This window comes from Asterias amurensis, chromosome 6 (genome assembly GCF_032118995.1).
Source record: "Asterias amurensis chromosome 6, ASM3211899v1".
Lineage (NCBI taxonomy): Eukaryota > Metazoa > Echinodermata > Asteroidea > Forcipulatida > Asteriidae > Asterias > Asterias amurensis.
The window spans coordinates 16,966,364-16,983,418 of record NC_092653.1 but is presented as its reverse complement, the minus strand read 5'-3'; the positions used below and the strand labels follow the sequence as shown (position 1 = coordinate 16,983,418).

The window sequence follows — 17,055 nt, the reverse complement described above, 5'->3', positions numbered from 1 at the left end:
ATACTATCACAAGCTCTCCATTACTCATTACCAAGCATGCCAATTAGGCCTGGGCGAATTATTCGAATATCCGGTTAATGGCGAATAGGTTTTTCTATCCGTAACCGCGAATGCCTTTTTTTTCTAAACCGGATATCCGCGTAGGGCGCGAATACCTATTTATAAACCGGATAGTTCTGTAATTACAACCAAGTAACCGGATATTCTTTAATATTCGAATATCCGCGGACGTCGGGCGACAACTGATATGAATGTTTTGTCTGAATCCTTAGGAAACTTCTATTAAGACAGCATAAAACAGCATAAATTAAGTATTTAACTATGCTCACCTCCGTGAAGAGTTAAAACAATGACATTTCCGACGTATTTTGTTCAAAGATTACAAAAGTTTTCCTTCACGTAGAGTCAATCACGATCAAAAGAAAAAGCAAATCGCCATCTTTAAATTAGATCCGGTCATTTTTATGAATGAACCGAGTGACACTGTCTAAAACTAATTTCAATCCGCCCATAAGATCTCATTCACAAACGAACAGCGCCCTCTAGCGGCAAAAAAACTATTCGAATATCCGGTTAATTTCGGATAGTTGGCCAGCGGTATCCGAATAACAAAATTTCACTAGGTTTTATGCTAATAATTATTTTGTTTTGAGTAATTACCAATAGTGTCCACTGCCTTTAATATGCCCCTTAGAGGTGTTAAGGTGCTATATCAGAACCTAGTATTAATTAAACAAATGGACACAGAAAAACATCTGTACCCATGATTGTGGCTTTGCACCACACATGATGCTTTCATATGTTTGTTACCTCTCTCTTCAGGTGAAGGCAAATACACTAACATCGTTGCCCGTGTTGTGCCCGGCAGTGATACACCAAAAATTCCTGCCTCTGAGATGGAAAGATTCCTTGTACAAGAGATAAAGTCAACGAGCCTGCAGACTGCACCAAGTTTCCAGAATGAACCCAAGGTTGTTCGCTTGTAACGAAATCTGTTCATTATTTTTGTTAAACAAGTTATACCTAAGTATAAACTGATTTTGGGTTGAACAAAGACAAATTTACTAGAGTGGGACTCGAACCAACGACCTCCTGAACACATATATGACAAAATAAGGAGACCGCCAACATAGATAGCTCAGTTGGTAGAGTACCGGCACGTTAATCTGGAGGTCGTTGGTTCAAGTTCCACTCTAGCACTGTCTCGTAAATTTTTTCTTTGTTCAACTCAAAATCATGTAACAAATTTACCCAGTCAGTTTCCCTTGTGGTTTATATTGATATTCAAGTATAAACTGTAACTAGTTATTACTTTACAATCGGTACTTTATATTGATTGCACTCTTCAGCATTGCTGATGTGTACTTTCCAACCACAAAGAAAACTGAACTTGTCCAAGATGATGGAACAAGACACGAGGCAATTCAGCCATCGATGAAGTCCATTTGTTGTTTAAGTTTAGATGATCTTCCTGTCAAGGGAACTTGGCAAACTCCCACAAGGGGATACGAACGCCAAGCTGGCAACAGCCAATCTTTCTCACACAACTACTGGTTTAACATCTATGATTATGAATTGCACAAATCAAGAAGTTGCAATTCAGTAAAAATAAACAACAATACTTATTCTAGTCATTGTGAAATCAGCGGTTAGCTTGAGGGATTCAAACCCACGACCCTGTGATTGCAAGTCCAGCGGTCTATAACGACTTGACCACTGTAACGTGGTCCTAGTTGTAGTTGATTAATTTGATGATGATGATGAGGGTTTTTTTTCTCCACTTTCTTTTCTCCAGAAAATTTACCCAGTCTATAGCACCAAATCAGCCCTGGTATTTCAAGTGATTGGTTTGTCCATCAAGTACAAAATGGACCCCACTGGTCAGGGCCCTGGGACAGTCACTGACAAGGACGGTACGAGTCCTGTGTCTCTTACTAAGGACTCCAGACTCGGCTGGTGTGTCGTGCCGCTGTTTGATAAGGGTTGTGTTGCTCAGGGGATGTACATCCTACCAATATTCAAAGATGATGGCAAGCTTGTAAGTAATTTATCTCTTTTCTTAAAGACACTGGACACTATTGGTAATTGTCAAACACCAGTCTTCTCACTTAGTGTATCTCAACATAATGCATAAAATAACAAACTTGTGAAAATTTTAGCTCAATTGGTCGTCGGAGTTGCGAGATAACTATGAAAGAAAAAAACAGCCTTGTCATACGAAGTTGTGTGCTTTCAGAGAGCTCAAATTCGAGACCTCAAATTCTAAACTTGAGGTCTCGAAATCAAATTCGTGGAAAATTACTTCTTTCTCGAAAACTATGTCACTTCAGAGGGAGCCGTTTCTCACAATGTTTTATACTATTAACCTCTCCCTATTACTCGTTACCAAGTGAGGTTTTATGGTGATAATTATTTTGAGTAATTACCAATAGTGTCCACTGCCTTTAATTAAGTTTTCAATTTAGTCTGTCACTATTTGAGCGGTTAGGATTTTCAGAGAAGGGGCTAAAGCGTGAGCATTATGAATTCAAGTAATAAACCTACATATTGTCTAAAATCCCCTCCTAATGTGTAAACACTGTGTTATTGTTAATTAAACCCTTATGCCTGATCCTACATGTATGTGTGTTATAAGTTGCCTCCTCTGTAGGCTTTTTAATTCAAAGTGAGTCATGCGCAACGAATGTTGACGTCACATATTCGCAGCAAATTATTCGCAACAGTTGAACTGTCTGTAATCCCATGTCAAATACATCACAACAACAATGCAACATTCAAGATTCAAGTGGTAATGTATTACTATGACGTAACTCTTTTATGTTATTTTGTTACAGTCATTTTTAAAGGAGTTGTCAGCAGCCCCGGATTTATACGGCTGGATGGTCAGTGCAATTAGCCGACGAACCATCACCCTGGATGGCAGCTTCTCTAGTCTCATTGTCAGGCTGTGGGACGGTCACTATGAGAAAGGGGAGACGGTACCCCTCCCTGTGAGTAAAAACAGAATCAAATAATAAACCCCTTGCATAACGCGAAACGCTACTGGGACTCTGAGGTCATGCTCTTGTTTTTGCGCACAAAGAAAATCTTTGGTACAATGATTTGCTTCCTTTTATCCCAGCGCTATTTGACCTGTTGACCACAGTGAGAGTGCTTTATCAGTGTTTATGAGTGTGTGACGACACGTGCAAGGGGTCTATGAGGACTGACTGTGTAAAGTTTTAAAACTTACACCAGTCAGTTTCCTATATACTTTTTTAATTTGATATCTGAAATAAAAAGTTGCATCCCATCGTAAACTTTGATGTTTTCTCCCTGTTTAGTATGGTGCACCCATAGGGCCTAAGGGTAACCCTTAGGTATGTGGGATCTCTGCATTTAAACACACTGGACACCTTGGGTATTTGGAAAAGACCAGTATTCTCACTTGGTGTATCCCAACAATTATGCATAAAATAACAAACCTGTGAACCTTTTGACTCAATTGGTCATCGAAGTTGCAAGATAATAATGAAAGAAAAAACAACCTTGTTAATGCTTTCAAATATTTGCGTACAAAATTACCTCCGTTAAAAAACTACGTTATTTCAGAGGGAGGCTTTTCTCATAATGTTTTATACTATCAACAGCTCTGTGTTACTCGTTACCAAGTAAGCTAGTTTTACATGATAATAATTATTTTGAGTAATCACCAATAGTGTCCAGTGCTTTTAAATGGACTTCAACAAATTTCTTTGGACAGAATGAAGACAAGTTTCTGAACGTGAACGATTTCAAGAAATTCGCTGCAGCAGCTGAGGAGAACAAGGGTCAACCTGTATCTGACCTCATCATACAAACCCCGCCCTCACAGGATGGGGCGCTGAGCGAGGCCTACTGGGAAGAAGAAGCCAAGTTTCAGGAAGTCATGAAGAAAACTTTCAAAGACCTCATAGTAAGTCTTTTATTGTCATGGCAAAGTGGTTTACAGTATCAAATTAAAGTTCTGGTGGTCAAGTCATCGGAATGCGGGTTTTGGTCCCGGTCATGTCCTTGAGCAAGAAACTTTACATGTTATTGTTTCTCTTTAACCCAGGGGTATTAAAGAGTACCTACAAGGGTAGAGGTTGATTTTGTGTTTGGAAAAGCCACTGGAGCCCCACGGCAGCTCAGGGCTGTATACTCCCCAGGGAGCTTAGACTTGACTCAAGTCCCAATCCCGTGCCATCCCCAGAAAAAAACCTGTTCCGCATGCGGGACAGGGACTTGACGATGTCGCAGTCGCCTGGTATGTAAATATATTCACTTATGAATATGTAACAATGTTACGTGTTACGTTTTGACCAATCAAACGCACCCAAAGAGAAGACTAGTTCATTTGTCACTTGTGGGTTAAGTACTAAGTTGATGACTGAAATACATTTTTTAATAACCAATTAATTATAAAAAAGAAAGCACTAAATGTTCATTTGAATTTAAGTAATACGTTGTAACAAACATTTGGGGTCGGTTTTGTTTGCAAAATTTGAATTTTGGGAAGTGCAATAAAACGACTTATGACACCGACACCCCCTTGCCTGCTAATGAGTTTACCCGCCCCACGTGCGTGCCGCATATAGAGGCGTGCCTTACAACGTCTTCTACTGTGATGTCACAGAGTATAATGAATATTTTACGGGCAGGGCAGCGCTTCCACGCTCCCATTGGTTTTGTACATCTCCCCATTTGGGGAGATTTTCCAATAACAACGTGCAGAGTAAGAAACGACTTCGTCAAGTCCCATTCTCGGGACCACATTTTGACGGCGAGTGCGCACTGTACTGTGTATGCTACGTGTTGTTATATAGTAAGTTGAGGTAATAGCTTAGGGACCTCTCACACGAGAATGGGACTTGACTCAAGTCTACAGGGAGCTGAGAAAGACTGCAGGAATGTTATTGGCCCAGGAATGTTATTGGTGTAGGACTAGGAGATATACGAGTAACTGGTCCTAACTCGATATAAGGCTAGTCCTAACTCTTTGTGAAATCCACCCCAGGGCACTAATGTAAAGTGCATTGAGACGTTATTGTGAAAAGCACTGTATTAGAACTAGTTATTATACTATTATGTAAGTATTTGGCAAGCTATGTTGTCACGGATGTTATCTTCCCAAGCTAAATGTACTCTTGTACCATCTCACTTTCCAATGGAAGTGCCTTTTGCAAAAATAAAATGGCCTCTTCTTTTCAAAGATGAAGTTTCCGGCTTCAAATGTATTGATCAATTCCCCCTGAAAACTTCAACTGAACTTATTCCTTTCTTTTTTGTCTTTAGGACCAGATGTTTGAACAAGAGAACTCAATAGCACCATGAGTGATTGGAAAGTCACAACTTGTAAATAAAGACGTCTTTCAAAATATGCAGCAGTAAGTGCATAATTCTACACTTTAATGATACTTGCTAGCTAAGCTTGCCATTCCCCTAAAACTGTTTGAGTGAAAGTCAGATTTCAGCTTTTCACTAGTAAATGATGAACCATAGAGTTTTAGGGACCTCTTCTCCCCACCCAGACCAAGTTTATGATGAGCGACACAAGTTCTTGTTTCGTTGTTTGAATGGACTTGCACCAAGTTGTATGCTTTTTGGGGTGTCGTGGCCGAGCGAATAAGAGGACCGAACTCAAGCTCTGGTTTTCTGATCAGAGAGTGTAGGTTCGAATCCCGGTCATGACACTTGTGTCATTGAGCAAGACACTTAACCATAAGCTTCTCTCCACCCAGGGGTAAATGGGTACCTCCCAGGGCAGAGATGGTTCTTGTGATTGATTAGCTTAGTGCACTACATATTTTGCGGCACAAGCTGTATACTCCCCATGGAGCTGAGATGGTTTAAGGAATTATTTAATGAACACAAGTGACACAAATGAACACAAATGGCCCAGTGACCAAGAGTAATAATGTTGAAGCGCCATGAGCGTCACTGCGTGACGGACCTGAGCGCTTTATAAGAAGCCACTATTATTAACATTCTTATTATTATAAAATGGGCAAGAAACACTGTCGGGATATGCAAATGTGCAGCCAGAAGGTACTGTGCCATGATTATTTATATTTGTGCAAGTTCATGCGAGCCAGCTGCTGGGTACAAAAATTTTGCTTTTAAATAAAAGGCTGTGTGGACGCAGACCTCAAAATAACCCACGACACCACAGCAATAGACCCTTCCCATGAAATATGTAAATTGCACGTAGCGCATGCGCACTATGGTTTTGGTTGGCAACCAACAGGGTCTGTACGCATGCGTGAATGTAATTAGCATATTTCATGGGAAGGGTCCATTCATGGCACCCGCACCAATTTTGTTTTCTTTTTAATATAGGTTTTCTCTGTCAAATTCGACAAATGGGCAGTCAATTTCATCTTCATGCGTTCAAATTAAAGCTGTTTTGCCTCTCCGGTTGTTACTGCGTTTCAAGTTCAGAATTTCATTTTGAGACGAGTCAAATTCCTTTAGCACTCTGTTCAATTTAGCGTCCGTCATTCTTTTTCGTGACACACACACCTCAAGAAGCCTTTGAGAATTTGAATGATGCTTTAATGAGTTGTTAAATTGAATGATTATTTTGTTAAATCGAATGAAGCAACATTACATTTGACTAATCATAAAACGAAATTGAATTACTCTTTTGTTTAGCATTCGATTTTGGGCGAAATAGAAGAGCTTGGTGGTTAAATTGGCTGCTCAATTGCCGAAATTGACCGAGAAAACCTATATATACAATGTTGGGACACACCATTTAAGAATATTGGTCTTTGAAAATTACCAAGCGTGTCAAGTGCCTTTAATTATGTTGTTCGTGGTTTAGATTTCAAAATTTAAATTATATTTTTGAAGCACCTTGAATCTCTTAAAGCCATTGGACACTTTCGGTAAACAGTGTTTTCCAAAGGCCCACACTTCGTGTATCACAACTTATATATAAAACAACAAACCTGTGAAAATTTAGGCTCAATCGGTCATCGGAGTCGAGAGAAAATAACGGGGAAACCCACCCTTGTTTCCGCACATTTCGCCGTGTGTCATGACATGTGTTTACAGTATTCCGTAATTCTCGCTATCGAGAATTGATAATTGTTTTAATGTTTTCTCAAAAAGTAAAGCATTTCGTGGAATAATATTTCAAGAGAAGTCTTTCACCATTACCTTCTGTAAGCCCTGTAAATTATTTGTAAATCTGTGAACTTTTATTATTTTTTTTCTGTTTCGAAAGTGTATAATGGCTTTAAAAGCTTGTTTTCTTCTTTTTTTTGCATTTCTCTAACTCTTTACATATGTAGGTGTATATTTCAGATGATATTAACAATAAGTATATATGACCGACAGTGTTATATTATAGAACAATTTTATCTTGTATAAATTGTTTATTAACATGCAGATTATAACTAAAGTGCATAAAATCACAAGGGTCAATTGTTTTCAGAAATATAAATAAGACTGGCCATTTAATATTAAATGGAAAAGAAAATGTCTCTTTTTTTTAAGTTCAAATGTTTTTATTCACATTCTCTGCAAGAAATGTTACCAATGTACAGATTTTGTTCACAAAAAATATGAAGTTGAAAAGGCCCAGGGCAATACATGTACGTATTGCAAGGGGATCCATCATATTTACATTATTATTAGGAATGAGCACTGTGGATACAAAACAATAACTACTTTAACAAAAATATATGTTGTTAAAATGCGCAGGACTATTACGTTATCTATCATGTCTATGGGTGCGTGTGTAGTTCTTAATCTGAAGATTGTAGAAATCAGAAAATTGAGCTCCCTCTATTGTTTTGAGCGTAAAATCCCATTGGCGCCATTTTAGCAAGCAAGTATATGTACATGTATATTGTTATATCATTGATAGCAATGGTCATTGTCTGCACTGGGCCCAATTTCATGGCTCTGCTTACCGCCGAATCTTGCGCTTACGATTACGATTCCCCGCTTACGTGCAAGTGCCGAATTTCTGCGCTAACCTTGTAAGCGTAGAATGCTTAGTAACGTCGAGTACGCACGCGCAGAAGCCAAAATTCTGTGCTTACGGTAAGCAGAGCCATGAAATTGGGCCCTGATCTATTATTGCACCATGCTTGCTATAATGGCATCCCGCAATGCACACTTTACATTTCAGCCCGAGTTGCCAATATTTGCTTTATACCTACATGTAGATGGATGGGTTTTCACTTTTTATTCCAGATATTTATCAAAATCTTCAACCAAAGGATTTGGTTGATTTTGGTTGATATGTCACTGCTTACTTATTGACCAAATCTCCTAGGCCCATCAATTTCATAAATCCTGTATGTAAGCACAAAACCTTGCTAAGCACAAACAAAACTTGCTTAGAAGAAACAGGTGTTTTCCAGCCAACGTTCTACGAACTTTACACTATTGTAATATTTGCCAGACAGCTTTGTGAGTTTGGGCCCTGGGGCCAATGAATGGCTCTGCTTGTTTTTCTACAGTGCCATTTAGTGTTTTGTAAGATTTCTTCTTTTTTTTGTAGTTAATGATAGACTTAACTGAAATCACAAAGTAAACTATGTTAAGTCTTTCACATTTAGAAAGTTTTTTTTAAAAACCGATTCAAAACCGAGTCTAAATCATTCTCTTTGACCTGGGCCCAATTTCATGGCTCTGCTTATACCACCTAACGATGCACTTTCGATCACCATCCACCGCTTACTATGTGAAAGAGCCAAGTATTGTGGAGTTACAGGCGCGCACAAGCAAAAATTCCCTGCTATACTGCGAAATACTGTGCTGAATTCCCTGCTTCTGTAACAAAGCCCTGATTCATTGCTTACGATCAGATCCATGAAATTGGGCACTGCTCATTTCTCGAGCTATTAAATCCAATGTACCTACAATGTAAGTAAAACATGATGCACACATCCCAAATCATTTTCATAAAACTTGCCCCAAAAAACCCATTGTTTATCCTGATTATTCTATGTAATCCAATGCACACAAATATGAATACAAATTAAATCTAACGTTTTGTAAACCTGGGAGAAATTAATTACTTCACTTTCACATACTTTTTAAAAAATCATTTTGGTTCAATTCATCAGAAGTACAGGTTAATTGAATCAGAGTTAAGTATAAATAAATTCACAGAAATTCTTGAAGTATTCACAGATTTAGATCAGTCTATTAGTTTGCAGAACTTTGGTTTAATGTTCCTTATTATGTTATTATTATTCTATCTTCTCCATTTTTGGAGGTTTTGAGGAGGAAGTAAATATGCTACCATATCTTGTCAGAATCAAACAAATTCTGAAACGAAATCAAAAAAGTTTATATGCTACCATATCTTGTCAGAATCAAACAAATTCTGAAACGAAATCAAAAAAATTTCAAACAATTTTGTTATACTTTGGTTTCCACCCGTGCTCACTCCTCATTGGGTTTTCAAAGGGTTTATAGATGAAGGGGACCAGTGATGGATTTCACAGTTAAAGGCACTGGACACTATTGGTAATTCCTCAAAATAATTCTTTGCATAAAAACTTAATTGGTAACAAGTAATTGGGAGAGGTTGATAGTATAAAACATTGTGAGAATCGACCCCTTCTGAAGAAACATTGTATCTGAAAAAGAAGTAATTTCTCACTAAAAAAATAAAATATTTGAATTGAATAAGAGACCTCAGCTGAGGTTTCGAATTGCAGGCATCTCAACGTGTGTGCCAGGGGTGTTTTTTCTTCCATTATTCTCTCGCAAATACGACGACCCATTGAGTCCAAATTTTCACAGGTTTGTTATTTTATGCATATGTTGAGATACACCAAGTGATAAGACTGGTCTTTGACATTACCAAAGATGTCCAGTGTCTTTAAGACTAGTCTTACTTAGGACTAGTCTTAAGTTTTTAATTACTCCCAGGACTAGGCCTAGGAAATTGACCTTAGGGGACATTATACCTTCCTTTTATACACTTGTTTGGGGATATTACAAAGTACATTATTATTACAAAAGGTAGGTGATGGAATTGTGCCTTTGATGATACAGGCATAGAAATTGGCACTCCATCAGAAAAAAGATCATGAGAAAGATATTTGGCTAGAATGCCATTCATTGCAGATTTGTCTTTTGACAAAATCATAGACCTTTCTGTTATAATGTCACAACCCGAGATGTTGGGAAACCTATGGGAAGTCATAAATGCAAAGCAAAAACAGATAGCCACAGTTTGTAAAAATCTTAGACAAAAAGTTATTATCAAAAAATAGTGCTGAATTTGTTGCAGCCGTCCATGCAAACCAGCGTGGTTTCTTTTTCAACAATAGAAAGGTCTGTAGGTAGAGTAACAAACAATGGTAGCCGTTTAGATCCTTCTGAAATTTGCTTGTTGTTCTATATTTACCTTTATTTTTGCAAAGGGCAAATCTGCAATGGCCCGCAATGATCATTAAAGGCGCAGTTCCTCTAAATATTTACCCTACTGCCACACTGCAGGGCTCCACCTTTGGTGGAAAATCCACAAGAACGCAGGACTTAAAAAAAAACTCAAAATATTTACAAGACCAGAGTTGCGGATTCAAAATGAGAAAAAAACTTGCGTACACCGTTTTCATTTAAATAAATACTACATAATGTAAGAGAACATTCCCCTTGTTTGTCTTTTATACTTCGTTACTCGACAGAATTGAAAGGTATTTATCAAACCCAGCATCAACAATGTTTGATTACTACACAGTTCGGTTTTGTTATTCTATCAACAAATACATTTTGACTTGTTTGGTCTTGAGTTTACTGTCCCTATGCTTATATCACTGGCCTCCGGCCTATGGTCCGGGAAAAAACCTTCGAGCTCTGCACTGTACATGTATATTATGTTGTCTAAAATAGTTGCAAAATTTCTTCCAACTTCTAGCTGCCCATACAAAATGATAGCCAGTTATCATAAACCTTACAAAAGTACTCTCCTCAAAAACTACATTGTAGTTACAAATCTTCTTTAAGTAGGAACGCATTTGAGAAATGTATTAATAAGCCCGGTTCACAAATTCGCAATGAACATTTCGTAACAGTTGAGTTGTGCTCAACTATCTTGCCAATATCGCAGCGAAAACAGAGATGTGACGTCAAGTTCACGTCGAATTCGTTTTGTATTCGCAGGAAGTATGAACCGGGTTTTAGGCTACCTTAAAATTCTGCGCAACATGAATTATCAATTCAAAAATTCATACAAATAATGACAAACACAATGGCAAGCTTGGAAGTTTGGAAATTGCTATTTAAAAAAAAATGTTAAAAAAAAGTAGAAAAGAGTACACTAAGCTTCTAATATTTGCTAACACAAGTTTGCACAAAGCTAACTAAAATCCTGAGTAACCTACAGACTTAAAAAAATAATGTAACAGCTAACTTTTTAAAACCCACTACATTATCTACAATCTACATGTAAACAATATGGGGCCATAATGTCTTGAGTTAGATACAAGTATGCATTCAGCTGCCTTTATAAAAAATGTTGCAAAAAAAACATTTGTAGACAAAAATTTGAAGTTTTGATTCCGTCAGCACAACACATCACAGATTAATCAACAGAAAATCTCATCATTATGTTGTAACCAAAGAAGGGTTGTTTTGTACATTTTCTGTCCTAGAATACTGTACAAGAAATCAATATTTTGCTTTTAAAATGCAGATTCAAAGTATGCTACACTGATCGTAAAGAGTATTAGACATGGTTGGGCAAAGGTTGGTCGAAACACTGTACCGGTATATCCGTGCAACCTCAAAAACCATAAGTCCTAAAACTCAACTTCAAAATGGGAAACCTTTGGACGGTCTTTTTTCACAGTTCTCGCCAGTAGTGCGAGTGCTCAGACCTACGCGCGCACTACTGAGCATGTTGCACGCGCAAAAAAGGCCCGCAGTCTGCTGCCGCCAGTGTCTCAAAAGCCTCCAATTGATCCCGCTCTGAGGTGTGATTTTGACAGGTGGGAAATCTGGAAAGACGTTAATCCTACACCTAGTATCTATGAAGGCCGAGACTCCTTTGGTATGCTACGCCATCGCCTCTCGTTGCTTGCTGTAAACAGAAGTTTCAAAGAATTATTTTAAAGATGGACACTACATGTAGTAGCTGACCGAGCGGTAAAGAGCACCGAATTCAAACTCTGGTGTTTCTGATCAGCAGAGTGTGGGTTCGAATCCCCAGCCGTGACACTTGTGTCCTAAAGCAAGACACTTAACCATTGCTTCGTCCTTCGGATGGGACATAAAGCCCATTGGTCCCTTGTGTTGTGTAACACGTGTAAAAAAACCCAGTGCACTATCGAAAAAGAGTAGGGGTTCGCCCCGGTGTTCCTGGCTGTGGCAGAGTGCACTCCCACTTTTTCAGTTTGCACTCCCACTTTCCAAATTCCTGGCAAGACACTGGCGCCATAGCACCTTGTAAACCCTTATAACATAATTGGGTCTCAGAATCCATCTCTGCAATAACCTATCTTTCTGAAAGTTTCTACATACTCAGCGCTTTGAGTACCTTGTTTGGTAGATATGTGCGCTATAATAGACTTAGTTTTTCTTACAATGAGTTGCAATCATGTCTCTTTCGCTCTCAATACTTGGAGAGTCTACCTCGTCGCTATTATCATCATTTGAGTCATCAAGTTTTTGTTTCTTCGCTCTCTCCTTCTGTTTTTCTTTACTCTTGCTGTGTGGTCTTGACGGACCATCTTCACACTGAGACCAGCTGGATCCATAGGGACTATCATGCCTGGAATTTCACGGAGGCCATGGCCTTTGTGCCCCTTCAACAGTTTCCCATAGACTCTAAGATTTTCTAATGGAAGTGGCCTTTACAAAATGAAAAATGGCCATGCCCTCTCAAAGATGAAATTAAATGCTTGCCATGAGGTCTGTGAATGGTACATTCTGTCAATTCGATTTTCCAATGAAACCTACCTTATTGATCTGTCGATGTCTATCTCTGCTGACTATTTCTTCAATTATTTCACCATCTCCCCTCACAAGCCTGAAAGAAAAACCAAGTCAATGTATTAGAAGAGTTACTTTTCCCAACTTGTGAAACCTTTTGTGAAAACTCACTGAACACTCTAATTTACAAGAGCAGGACTTCAACCTTTTAAGATTAAAAGGATTAAGGCTCTATGCCAACTGAGCTATCTAGCCCCACTGTTGGCAGTCTCCCTATTTTGTCAATATCTTTATTCAGTGGGGTTTCCGTCAGAAGCCAAAAACTGTAACTGCCATACAAACAGGGACTACACCGAAGTATGACACAACGTCAGGCCTGTATGCTTTGTTTTTTAAAGGGCAAAGGCACCAAGGCAATCTCTCCTTGGTAAAGGGCACCCTATGAGGAAATTTTTAATTTCTACTGAAGCATTTCAATGGCACCAGGGGGCATGGAGGCAATTGTTTTGGTTGCCTCTGTGAAGAATCAGGCCTGCAACCTGGGAAGTCACAGTAAAGGGCTAACTTTAAGAGGATGCAACTCAAATATGCATCTAATAATAAGTAGTAGTAATAAGTTATAACCCACAGAAGAATGTTTTTAAACATGTTACCTGTGTCTACCAGTGTCTTCATCATAGACCCTCCGTGTGCGACTCTGCTTCCGCTCGTATTCTTCCTTGGTCATTGGTGCCAAGATGCGGGGTGCTGCTTCTTGAACACCTACATTTGAGGAGCATTCAGAATTAATGGTTAAACAGTGGAAGTTATTGACCTTGTTAAGCACAGGCAAACCACTTTGGGTATTTTTCATTACAACACATACATGGATGAAACCAAACTGAGACTGGTTCTTTTTGTCTCTTGGGAACCTGACCAAAGAGGCAGCCTTTTCATGCAAAGCCAACAAATTGAGTAGTAGGCCTAGTTGGGGCAGCATGGTAAACTGACCACAAGTCGCACCAGTCACCAAGACTTAATCCAGTGACTGTTTTTTCCAAGACAAATTCTTAAATCTAGTCTAAAAGCCTCACCTGATGCTAAATTAAGTAGCTTCGCCTGAATGTTTGAAATCTTGGGAACTTTAGGCTCCTTGCTCCGTCTCTCCCTTCGCTCCTTGTGTCTTTTCTCCTTACTCTTTTTACTACGATGCTCTCTCCGTTCCTTCTTTTTCTCTTTCCTCCTCTCCAGCTTTTCTCTCCTTTTGCGTTTCTCCTTCTTCAGTTTGGCTCGTTCCTTCTCCTTTGCCCGTTCCATCTTCCTCTTCCTCCTCTCTCTGCTGTCAGATTTTATTTTAGCGGGAGACGGTGATGAGTGGGCTGTCCTTCTCGAGTCGACTTCCAAGCTTTCCATTTTGTGGTGTTTCTCCGCGTGACTGCTTTCTCTGACTGAATGTCTACTGTTGCCATCTTCCCTGGAGTTCTGTCTCCTATGAGAAGCTTGATGATCCCTGGGATCATCGGGAGCTTTCCTGCCGGGCTCTTCGGCGGGTTCCCATTCCCAGCACCCTCTTTCCGTACTGAAGTACTCTCGTCCAGCAGTACTCACCGGCATTTCTTGCTTCACCCTCTGACGTTCCGTCTCCTTGCTGGACCTGGCCTTGCTCCTCGAGTGCACCTCTGCAGGACTGACTCGTTCATGAAGTACTCTTTCATGATCGTAGCCTTTCTTTGAAACTTCCATCAGCTTCCTGCGATCCCTCTCTCTGCTAGATTTGTTTCTGGATCTATAATTTGCCGTTTTATGAGCAGTGCTGGAAGCTTTGGGTACTGCACGTTTCTTTTTAGGAGGAGCATCACCGCCCTTGTATTGTTCCTCTTCTCTCTGTCTGGAATTTGACCCCTCATTCCTTGGCATTTCCTTAAGCCTGTCGTAGTACCTTCTGTCTTTTTCAGATTGGCTCCCATCTCTTTTGACGTCCTTTTCCCTGTGGTTGTTCTTTCTACCAGAGTCATCCCTTATGGGCTCTTGGTCTCGCCGGAGCTCACGGTCAACACGGTGCCTTTGTGTCTTGTCCTCGATCCGACCTCTAGAATCTCTATAATGTATTTCTTGACTATAAGATCTCCTCGCCACCTCTGTATGTCTGGAGCTTCTTGGCTTATCCTCTACCTCTCTCTTTTTGTGTCTGATTTCTTCCGGACTCTGGGCAACCATCCCGCGACTTTTCTCTCGTCTCTGCTGAAGTTTCTTTTCCCCCTCGTGAACTTTTCTACTAGAGTTTTCATTCTGGTTGTTAGACCTATGTTGCTGGCTACTTCTGTTATCCTTGGGCAAGTCCTTCGAGGAAAGGTTCTTTTTATGCTGATTTTGTGAATTATGCTCTGGCTCTGAGTCGCTTGAACTATCAGAGCTGGATGAACTACTGCTACTATCGCTACTGCTACTGCTACTTGAACTTGAAGGCACCGTGGTACTCTTCTTCCAACTATTGCCATCCTCGCTCGATTTTTTCTTTGTTTTCTTCCTGGAATAGGCCTTCGGAATGTTTGACTCGGGTGACGATTCCACCTCGCTACCACTACTCAGAGAAACTGAATACGGTCTCTTGCGATACATCTTTTCCTTTTCACGGTCGACGAGCGTCTGGACCTGTTCGCTGTCATTCTCGAGACGGGCGTACGCCTTCGGAACGGCGGTGGCGGGGGAGGAGCTCCTGGAGGAGGAGGCTGAGGAAGAGCTGTCATCTGAGCTGGAGCTTTGACGTCGATGGCTGGTCATGATTACAACATTACTGTTAAGCAGCGATGATTTCATTTAACATCACACAGAGGAACTGCAAAGAAATTTCAAAAAGTTAAGTTGAATCTAGGCTACAACAATGTAGTTACAAAACTCAACTCATACAAACATGAACATATGTACCTTAAATTGAACACCATTTAGATAACAGACAAACATTTGACTTTGAAGTATAAATTTAAACCTTGTTTGTTAACCTCTATATTATATGTTTTTCCTTTGTGTAAGGTCAAATGCACCCTTTCACTTTGTTTGGAAAGAAAAGCTACCAATAAAAAACTCAACGAATAATTTATGTTCCTAATGACATTTCTAGCACACACAAAAACCTGTACCCCGAGACCCAGCAGCCGTGTTTGAGGCTGAAATACTCAATCTACAGACTTTTAAGCTTTATATGAAGTTAAACACTCACATTGTTTACCATGAGTTGACCCAGATAAGCGATAGACCAAGTAAGGGTGTTGTTTTGACATCTGCGGTTGTATTGTAAGACTCGACCGCAGCAGATATAAAAAATAATTTAAAGTCGCACTACACCATCCCAGTTTGAGTTTAGTTCCCAGCGAGAACTGCTACAGGGATTACTTTACACAAGAAACAAAAACGTGGAGGACTACACAGCACATCCAGACACATCGGAAACCAAAAAGAAGAATTCATTGAATTTTTAATCTTATTTATACAAATCAGAATCATGAATGTGTTTAAAGTGGCCTACTCCGTTCCGTAACAACTACAGACTACCTACCGAATACTCTGTTACTGTGCACTGTTAGTTGCAATAACGTATTCCTCCTGCCGTCAGCAGGAGGTAATTACAGTCGTAACATAACTTTACGTTATCCCAACTACTAGTACTAAATACTACTCTGTGGACTTTTTTCACAAATTTATTTACCAGAGCCTTTATATAAAATCATCTTCATTTTTTTTAGAAGTTTCACTACATTTTTTACATTACATTACAACTTACATTACAGGAAGGGTCTTAAAAAAAAGCACTGCTGCAATTATGAATTAAGCCACACACAAACATTGACAAAGATAGTCACAATTTTGGTTTATTATGTATTTGAGTTGGGACATTTTCATGTTGAAGATATCAACTTACTCTTTTAAAATCAGGTCCTTTTCAACTTCGGAATATAAGAGGTCATCTACCGGTATGTATTTTATAAAATCTGCATTATATCTAAAGGGTAATTCTGCGTTAAAATTGTTGGCTTTCTTCACCACTTTCTTTCATGTTCCCTGCGGTAATAAAGCGAAGCACAAATCCAGTAGTCTGGTACTCTATCCAAATTCGTGTGTTGAAGATACGGCGAGAATTATGATACCAACACAAAATAACAAGAGTCGATTTGA

General features: G+C 39.4%; 2 protein-coding genes across 2 annotated transcripts in view; one reads left to right on the top strand and one right to left on the bottom strand.

Annotated features, from left to right (window-relative positions):
• LOC139939214 (uncharacterized) overlaps positions 1 to 9,052 on the top strand; it is a 31,856-nt gene extending 22,804 nt beyond the window's left edge. Inside the window, exons 20-24 of the mRNA XM_071935008.1 lie at positions 823 to 971; positions 1,796 to 2,038; positions 2,835 to 2,990; positions 3,743 to 3,934; positions 5,296 to 9,052. Of these exons, the coding sequence (XP_071791109.1) occupies positions 823 to 971; positions 1,796 to 2,038; positions 2,835 to 2,990; positions 3,743 to 3,934; positions 5,296 to 5,334 (779 nt within the window). The 3' untranslated portion in view covers positions 5,335 to 9,052. The remainder of the gene's footprint in view (positions 1 to 822; positions 972 to 1,795; positions 2,039 to 2,834; positions 2,991 to 3,742; positions 3,935 to 5,295) is intronic.
• On the bottom strand, positions 6,125 to 16,949 carry LOC139939216 (uncharacterized). The gene is made up of 5 exons (XM_071935009.1): positions 16,802 to 16,949; positions 13,980 to 15,721; positions 13,560 to 13,668; positions 12,934 to 13,003; positions 6,125 to 12,055 (listed from the first exon to the last, which is right to left on the bottom strand). The coding sequence occupies exons 2-5, from the start codon at positions 15,700 to 15,702 to the stop codon at positions 11,996 to 11,998; spliced, it is 1,962 nt and encodes a 653-aa protein (XP_071791110.1). The 5' UTR covers positions 15,703 to 15,721; positions 16,802 to 16,949; the 3' UTR covers positions 6,125 to 11,995.
• Between the last annotated feature and the right edge of the window lie 106 nt (positions 16,950 to 17,055).